The 9,592-nt window shown below is 51.0% G+C and overlaps 1 protein-coding gene across 2 annotated transcripts in view; it reads right to left on the reverse strand.

The window, feature by feature from the left end:
• AEBP1 (AE binding protein 1) overlaps positions 1-4,555 on the reverse strand; it is a 44,664-nt gene extending 40,109 nt beyond the window's left edge. For both annotated transcript variants that reach the window (XM_066639226.1, XM_066639225.1), the window contains exon 1: positions 3,619-4,555. In XM_066639226.1, the coding sequence (XP_066495323.1) occupies positions 3,619-3,880 (262 nt within the window). In that variant the 5' untranslated portion in view covers positions 3,881-4,555. The remainder of the gene's footprint in view (positions 1-3,618) is intronic.
• Between the last annotated feature and the right edge of the window lie 5,037 nt (positions 4,556-9,592).

Here is a 9,592-nt window from a genome sequence, read left to right on the forward strand (position 1 = left end):
ATTTGAATTCCAAGCTGTGCAAAATAACAGCGTGAGTGCATTGTGTAATTGAACCTTCAGCTGATCACAACTTAGGTTTGAAGCCTAAATTGATGATGTCACTTCTGGCCATGACATCACTTCCAGTGGGTCCCAACAGTCATTCTAAAAATGACTGGGTCCCAGTGCTAAAAAGTTTGAGAACCACTGACCTAGACACCAACACATGCCCCAGGCACATTTCTCAGTCTGTCTCCTGAAGGGCCTGATAATCCTTTTCAACAAAGATCCTTAGGGGAAAAAATTCAAAGGCAACAACTGAGAGCTCCTGCTGCAAGAGACATCTTGGAGCTCCACTTCCTTTGCTCCCCTGGACCCCCTCAACTCTACACCCTTGGTCCTGATCCCATTATAGTTGCCCAAAGCAATATCACAACTAGCAAGTCAGGATAAAGATGTGGATGACTCTCACATCAGGCACATGAAGCCAATGGAGGAGCAAGGAGCATTTCAATGCAGATGCCACTTGGATCCAGATGTACATTTGCAACCACAAAAGCCTGTTTATATGTGCAGATCTGCCTTGCTAATTTGGGACACGGAGCCTCACACCTATTTTTCTGGCTCAACTATGCATGATATACCCCTCTCAGGACACTGCCTGGTAGCAAATGGATGCAGTGATGTTTCTGACCTCAAGCAGGTGCCTGGATGGGAGAACACCTGTGAGCTCTCATCCAGGCTTCATCATGGATACATACTGAGCCAGAGCATTGGTTTATCTACCTCTGTCTTGCATACACAGACTGGCAGCAGCTCTCTAAGGTTTCCCAAACAACTGGGAGAAAGCATGGACCTCCTGCAGGCACTCTATGACTGAGCTACAGCCCATCTCCAGGTCAAATGCAAACCCAGGTCAGCTCACACCCATGCTTTCTCAGGTTCAGCCCATCACTCATCATTCATTAAGTTCAATAATATTTCACACATTTGGACATGAAAATGACAGACCTATTCATGAAGAGCTACCTGCCCCCTGCTGGGAATCAGCATTAGTGCAAGTGAATGATTTTGTGCACAGAGGATTCCATAATCCACACACCCTCTCCTGCCTCCCTTGCCAACTGCAGGCCAAAAAACATCACCTGTAGGACAGGTGATCACTAGTTAGGACAGCCCTAGTTCCACTGCACTGCTGCTTTCAAAAAACAAGAATCACATCTCAGGTTATACAGGTACCGCATCCCAGGTTATATAGGTACCTATAGGTTATATATGCTGTAACACTGAGTTTTATTACCTTTCACATACCCGATCTTGTCTGATCTTGGAAGCTAAGCAAGGTCAGGCCTGGTTAGTACTTGGATGGGAGACCGCCTGGGAGTACTGGGTACTGTAGGCTTATACCATAGTCTTTTGAGACTGAAGGTTGGCAACCAACCATGCGTTGCTAAAAGGTTCTGTGTGTGTGTGTGTGTGTGTGTGTGTGTGTGTGTGTGTGTGTGTGATGCTTAACTTTAGGTTAATGTTTCTGACTCTTTAGATTTTATACCAGGGCTCTATCCACTCTACAACCTCACATTCCTACAATGAACAACACAGGCCAGCACACATTTTACTGTCTCAAAAGTAAGACCCACTCCTGGTTATCTTTGGGGTGCTGATTTCAAAAATGGCATCAGTTTTGCCCACTCACATCTAGCTCCGAAGATACGCCATAGCCTCTTTGGTAAATGGTTTAGGCAGCTTCCTTGTGAGGAAGCCTATGCAATTGCTTCCTCACGAGGAAGCTGCTTGAACCATTCAAAAGCATTCTTGGAATCAATACCCCAAATTCATATAAAACCAGCATAAATTTTGAAGAAGAAGAAAAAAAAGTTTTTTCTGACCCTCAATTTTGCAGAGCTGTGTAATTTAATTAGAGGGGTGGGGTGCAGTGCTGGTCCATCCATGAGGCCAACTGAGGAGGCTGCATCAGGGAGTGGACTGGCAGGGATGCCCACCTCCACCCACCCACTCAACTCCACTGTTACTGCCACTCTTCTTCCCACTCCCTGGATGGGAAAAGGAAGAGGGAAATGGAGCAGGAGGGATGGGTTAAAGCATTGGAGACATGCTGAAAATATGCTTCTTGGATCAGTTAGTTGACAACTTCTTCTGCTGGGATGGGGCTGTAGGTTTCTAGAAGGGCAGTGACTTTGCCTGCAGGAAGTTCCAGATTCAATCCTTGCTATCTCCAGGCCTGCCCAAAAGTCCTGGGGAGGCACTGCCAGTCAGTGTAAACATTACTGAACTAAACTGACCAAAGATGATAATAATAATACAGGTATTTCTATACCGCCTTTCTTGGTCCTCAGATTTCTCCTTAGACTTTATTCAAGGTGGTTTACATAGGCAGGCAATTTAAATCCCCATAGGGATTTTTACAATTTGAAAGAAGGTTTCTATCTTTCAAGAAACCACAACATTCAGATGTTGCTTTCTTGATCTGGTCACACATTCTGGCCTCCATCCTCCCACGCTCAGAGCAGATGCCATAGCTGGGCTCAGTTTGTCAGCTGCTTCAAGGTCATGCATTGGCGACCTTCAGATGTTATCTTCAGGCAAATGGAGGCTCAACCCTCTAGACCAGACCTCCTGCCAGATCTGACAGCAGAAGGCAACTATGGTATATGTTGAATTCTGTGCCTTGAGCAGTTACATGACGGAAATTCAACAGGTGAAGCTTTACCCCAGCATGCAGATTCAGTGGGAAGAGGAGCCTGTCAATTCCATATTGTCCCAAATTTTGGAAAACTGCTAGGTAAACACAAATGGCTAATTAGCAAAACTATTTAAAGTCAGAAATTTCCAGAATGCCACCACAGGAAAATCTGCAACAGGACTAGTATGGCTACCAGAGGTACACCCTGCGTGGCCACCAACGGCAGAGGATGGAAGCAAACAGGCACATCCACCTCTCTCCCAACAGACTATGTGTGCAGTCAACCTGTGAGAGCCTCCATTCCTCATGGAACTCAGTCTTGGGAAGGGGGGGTGTCCAACATGGGGTTGGCTCAACTGTATCTTGCTTGTGGAGGAGTGCCTTGCAGATCCATCTCAGTGGGGGAGAAACTCATTTTTTTTTTTTAAATCTGCAACAAGGAATGCCAGTGCTTCCGATTAGCTCCATAGTTTATACACCATGCAGCAACTGTTACCCTGCACATGCCCAACCTTGTCTGATCTTGGAAGCTAAGCAGGGTCAGGCCTGGTTAGTACTTGGATGGGAGACTGCCTGGGAATACTGGGTGCTGTAGGCTTATACCATAGTCTTTCGAGACTGAAGGTTGCCAACCACCATTAAACACCATGCAACTCGGGGCAGCTCTTGGGAAGAGCATTTTTTGGACTGGAGGTCAGACTGACAGGTAAGCCCTCTTAAGCCATTTCTGCCCAACTAGGGTTCAAATGTGTACACCTGTGGACTGGGCAAAAACGGATTGAAGTGAACCTGCAGGATATCCCGCTCTGGCCTCTTCTATGGGCCACTTTCCTCCCAGGCTGACTTCCGCACGTGGAAGATAAGCAAGAAAAGGTCACCCAAGTGGAGCCCCTACCTGGCAAGTACCTTCTGGGCCAAGAGAGGCTGGTTCTCACCTTCTTCCACTGGGGCTCCGTCCCTTTCCGCAGGAGTCAGGCTTCCTTGTGGTTCAGAGAGGTCCTCGCCTTGGGCCACCTTCTCGACCCCCTGCCCTTCTGCGTCCTCCTCCTCGGTGGGCACCCCCTCCAGGAAGCTCCGCAAGAAATCCTCGATCTCGTCATCCGTCAGCACCGTCTGTGCCTCCACTCGGACAGGGCCCGGGGGGCACAGGAACCCCACAAGCAAGCAAAGCAGCCACAGGGGGTGGCGGGATCCCATAGCTGCCGCTGGGCACGCACCTGTCCGGTGCAGCGGTGGTAGGGAGTCAAATGATAATTCCCAGACTTCTCACCTGCAGAGGTGACTGGACTGCTCTGGACTGCGAGGAGGGGCTCTGATGAGGTGGGGTTGCAAAGTAGACAGTCTCATGGGGGGCTGTTCTTCTGCAGGGGGCAGATCAAAGTGGGATGAGGCCAAGTGCGCAGTTTGGGGGCGAGGAAGGGGGTGGCTGAAAGGGAGGAGGGGGTTTGGGCAGGGGGAGCTGGCGAGGGGTTTGGAGACTGGCAGGAGGGTTTGGGGGGCCGGGGTGAGGTTCGCCTGGGTGGGAGGCGGGGGGGCAGGTCCTCAGGCGGAGCAGATCTGGGGCTGGGAGCCCCTCGGGTGGGGCTCAGGCGTCGGCAGCCTGGAGAAGACGCGCAGAGCCGGGGAGGCTCCCCGGGCAGGACAGCCCAAGGAGTGGGGAAGGGGCGCTGCGAGGGTCCCGTCTCAGCGCCCGGCGAAGGCGCGCCCCAGGCGGCGAGGCTGCTCCCCTGCGGAGATCGGGCTCCTGCGGTGCGCTCCGGGCTCTGGGGCGGGGACTGCCTGGTCGGCTTCGCCTCCTTCTCCGGGCAGAGGGGCGAGTGGAGAGCGGGTGGCTGCCGCGGCAGGAGCCCACCTCCTGGCAGCCGCAGAGCCGCCACCCCAGCCGGATCTCCTCCCTCCAGACCCTCCTCTGCCCCCGCAGGCCAGCCGCAGAGCGACCGAGCCAGGCTGCTGGAGTCATCGCCGCTGCCTCTTCAGCTCCCTCCTGCAGCGCCAGCCGAGGCAGGTCTACTCAGAAGAAACTCTCAGTGGAGTCAGTGGGGCTTGCTCCCAGGAAAGCGTGGCTAGGATCGCAGCCCTAATCTCCCACTGGAGCCTGCTCGGGGCAGGGACCGCGCATGATGCTCTCTTCGCCAGGGCTCTCCTCTTTTAAAGGAACATCCCCTCAAGCTCTGTCTTGATATGGGTCCAGGGCAGGGGTGTCCAAAGTTTTTGGTAGGAGGGCCACGTCATCTCTCTGACACTGTGTCTGGGGGCCAAATTAATTTACATTTCAAATTTGAATAAATTTACATAAATGAATATATTAGAGATGGAACTCATATGAATGAATGAAGATCTTACAGTAGCTCAAGGCATATAAAAGGCCTTGCACAAAGCAAGACAGGCTTTCACTGCCTTTCCTTCACTGCCACTGCTGCATTCCAGATGTGAAACAGCAAGTAGTGGAGGGAGCCCTTGTCCCACAGCTCAGGTGAGAAGTCAAACAGTCGTCCTCTTGCTGACCGCAGTTGCGTTGGGCCAGCACAGTCTCCAAAATGTCTCTGGAGGGCCAGAAACTCATTGGAGACTGGGGGCTCTCTGAGGGCCTGATTGAGAGCCCCCGAGGGCCACAAGTGGCCCCCGGGACGGGGTTTGGGCACCCCTGGTCCAGGGTGACCAGATCCCATGCAGGACTGGGTGCCCCTACCTTTAACAGTGGCAGACACACTAAATACTTTTAATAGAAGCAGATTAAAAAAAAATGCAATGGGAACACCAGGAGAAGAGGCATGCCTCCATTCTCACACAGACGATGGGAATACCTCTTCTAAGGTAGCACTCACTGCCTGAGCCTGACAGATCCAAGCACCATCTGAAATCAAAGTAGGCCTTTTTTTTCCCCTCCAGAAAGCAATTCTTTTAATCCTACTCACTGTATTGATGGATACAATCAAGAAAAACAGGGTGACCACATACAGTGGAGGACAGAGTGCCTCTACCTTCCACTGGCATAGAGAAGGGAGGATGTGGGCAGGTGCAGCTTTTTAAACCCTTCCATGTTGAGCTGCACCTGCCCACATTCCCTCTCCTCTACAAGGGTCAAAGGTAGAGGCACTCTGGTCACTCATTTCAGCGTAAGTTTTTGCAGACTACGGCCCACTGGAGTAAACAGTCAAATAAATTAAGCACATAGAGGGTGTAGGTGGAGAAATCAGGGCTAGTTAACTCATGGCAAGGTGTCACGCCAGGTGGCAAAATACCTTTCCTCCAATATGTGAATATTTCAGGTCTTTGCCTGATGAAACTTGATGGCTTTTAGAAACAGCCACACCCTTTGACATATCAGAAGAAGATCTGATTGGACAGGAGCAGTTGTTCTCAAACGTTTTAGACTCGGGACCCACACTGATAATCTGCTGGGACCCACAGGAAGTGATGTCATTAACCTGGAAGTGATGTCATGGCTGGAAGTGACATCATCAATTTGGCTTCAAGCCCAAGCCACGATCATCCACAGCACACTAGTGCTACTATTTTGCATAGCTTGGAATTCAAACATTCCAGCCCAACACAGTCTTGGCTCCTTCTCCAACCACTCAGCCCTCCCCCCTTTCCAGCATCCCACTTCCCACCTATTCAGGGCAAACCACCAGGCCTCTCTCCCACTGGGTGTCTGTCCTGCCCAGCAGCTCTGTACCCTGTGTTTTCAGCTCTTTGTTTTCAATGGTGGCTGAGCCAGGTGCTATGCAGTCCACCTGAAAATGGCTTGCAACCCACCTAGTGGGTCCCGACCCACAGTTTGAGAAACACTGGGATGGAATACTGCTTAGCCCATGGTCTAAGGGGCACCAGTGATATTCTGTTGCACTCACCTTGTAGCCTGCCTTTGCCTGGAGTTGGAGGCCTGGTTGATGACTCAAAGGCCTTGTGCAACCACATAGCCTGTCTCCTTCGAAGACAGAACCAGTCACATGGCTATAATTTTCAAAGCCACAGTCATTTGCAAAGACTTTGCTTGGCTGGGCATTTTGTTTCTCCCCCACCCCCAGCCCAAGACCACAGGCTGCCATTTTCTTCAGCACCATTAATTGCATGGTTGGCCAAACTCCATAACAATACTCTGAGGGCACATGGAGCGCAAAGCCATGCTCGCTGCCAGAACAGGCATTTAGGGCAAGGTCTGTGGCTCCTGCTAGGGGGAATGCTGACTGCAAGGAACATTAATTGGATTCCTGAACATTAAATGAGATGCTCCGCTATGGGCTAATGATGGTCTCTGGAGCAGAAATTAGGGGTGAGGATGGGATGGTATCCTAGGAGTCTTTTTAAAGCCTGATGGCTTTAAAAGCCCCTCCACACACTTGTATACACAAAAGCAGAGTTGGGAGGGATGATTTGCAGAGGGTGGGAAGAGGTATACTTAACCCTTTGTTGCTTATTGCATTTCCTCAGCAGCTTCCCTCTCAACCACAGTTCCCCTAAGGGCCAGTCCAAGGTCTTCCAGTGTCTGAAGTAAGGTGCCAAATGCCCCCCACCCGCTGTGCAATGTCAAATACCTCCCTGCTTATCCAATGGAGTGCCAGCTATTGCCTTCACTTCCCCACCCTGTTCCTCCCATTCCTTGACTTTGAAAAGGGGGGAAAGCATGGAAGAGGAAGTATGGAGGAGAAGAGAGCAATGGGCTAGAGTGTCCACTCTGTTCCGCTCTACACTTCCTCTCCTGCTCTGTTTCCTTCTTCATTTTCAGATCAAGGGAGTGGGAGAAGAAGAAGTGGTGGAGGTGCATAGGTAGCTGCAGAGGCGTAACTTGGGCAGAGCCTGGAAGGCATGTGCAGAGCGTGCTACTCCAGGGGGTGCATGACTGCCCCCAGGTTCCACCCAGTCACTTCAGCCCCAGTTCTCATCAGAGGGCAGAGCACAGCTGTGGCTTCATGCGCACCCTGTCCCTTTGAAGGCATGGCATGCAAGACCGTTCCTTCTGGGACAATTCAGGGAGAACCTGGAATTGTCATCATGTTTGCCATGTAACATCATGATGTCAGTGCCCTGGATGTGGGGCAGCCAGGTCTTGACATCTCTGTCCCAGGTGCCGCGGCAGCACATTTTGGCTCTGGGCAGCTGTGCCCCACCCCCATCAATGTGCTGCTTGAATCAACTGCCTCACTTGGCCTTATTGGCTGGCTCTGGTTCCACTTGCAAGGATTCCAGACTCAAGTTTGTGATGGGAAACTCATCTGGAACTATGATAGAGGGGATGGAATGCTTGGGGAAGAAGAAGGCTTACTTATTTATTGGGTTGGTTGGATGGTCGATTTGATTTAAAAGGTTTTTATACTGGTTTTCCTGTATTGAAAGCAGGGTGTGGCAATAAAGGTGTAGTATAACATAAAATGAATGAAAGCATTCAATAATACAGATTAAAAGCGCAATCCAAAAGATGCACTCGGCCAGCGCGAGTACCTTGTGCTGTCCTAGGAGGGGCGCAAATGTGCCATAAAGCACATTTGTGCCTCCTTCGGAGTAAGCTGCATGGAGGTGTGTGTGCCTGGCTGTGGAGGCCAGATCCAGCTTCCACGGAGGTAGCAGCAGGTGAGTCTGTGTTGGCCAAGCTCAACCGGCGCAAGGGTCTGAGGAAGGTGGGGAGCACGCAGGGAGAAGATGTTTCGGGGCAGGGGGAGGGCAGGTGGAGCAGTGGGCGGGCGTGCAGGAAGCGGGAGACAGGGTCAGGATCTGGCAGTTTCATGGAGGACAAGTTCATCAACGGCTACTAGTCATGATGGCTATCTTGAAGGAGGGAGGGTGCTTCTGAATGCCAATTGCAAAGAAGTAACACTGGGATCATTTCTTGCCTGTAAACCTCCCAAAGGCAACTGGTCAGTCACTGCCAGCAACAGGAAGTTGGGCTATAAGTCTTTGGCCTGATCCAGTAGGGCTCTTCTTCTACAAGGCTCCAGTCAAGATACAGCTCTGTTTCACTTGAGCTGCCGTCTAGCATAACTACAATATAAACTTCCAACTGCCTACCCCTCATCCTCAAGAATTATCACCAAGTTTTATCAGCAAATGCTCTGCGAATGTCATTCCTTGGATTCCTCAAAGCACCACATATGGAGCAAATTCCTGGCCCCCTGACAATCTAGAATCTGTATCATGTCAACCCAGTCCTGTTCCTTGACTCCAGTATTCAAATGCAAGAAACAAGCAAATCCTAAGCCAGAAATAAAATAAAATAGGGCAATGGTAGGTTGTGAAATAATATCAAATGTTTCGGGAAGACTGACTCATAATGGTTTGTTAAGTGGTTTTGGTCGCAACATGTACAGGGGCCAAAATTCAAGGGAAATACCAGTTGTATTTGGGGTGAGCTCAAAATGTTGTCCCAGAAGCAACACAAGCATGAGAAGTGATGTCACTTCCAGGTATGACATCATACCCATGATTTTTTTAAACATGAAAAATGAAAAAAAAAATCCACTGCCAGCCCCCAGCTGCTTGATGCCGCCTAGCTCTGCTACCTTCCCTTCAGCCCCAGCCCCCAATCCTGCTTGCCCCATCACCTCTGCCACCCCCGGTCACCTTCCAAGCCCCAAGCTGCAGAGCAAGGGCCACAGACACCTCTCCAGGGGAGGGGAAGGCACTTTTTGCAGGAGGTGGCAGCAGTGAACACGGTCTCTGGCTGCTTGCCACCCCTTGCTCTGCTGCCTCGCCCCAGTGCCAGCCTTCTCCTGTATGCCCCCAAGCTGAAGAGCAAGGGGCAGTGAGCAGCCAGAGACCCCGATGGGAATTAAAACATGTAGGTCGCACAGTCGCGAGCGGTGGGGGGGACGCACAATTAAGGTCAGTCAGGCTAACACCCCCTGGCAACCTGGAGCCCCGCAGCAGCATAAAGCCCTGGGCAATTGCCCCCCTTTAGCAATGCCACTCAGG

Source organism: Tiliqua scincoides, chromosome 11 (assembly GCF_035046505.1).
Source record: "Tiliqua scincoides isolate rTilSci1 chromosome 11, rTilSci1.hap2, whole genome shotgun sequence".
Classification (NCBI taxonomy): domain Eukaryota; kingdom Metazoa; phylum Chordata; class Lepidosauria; order Squamata; family Scincidae; genus Tiliqua; species Tiliqua scincoides.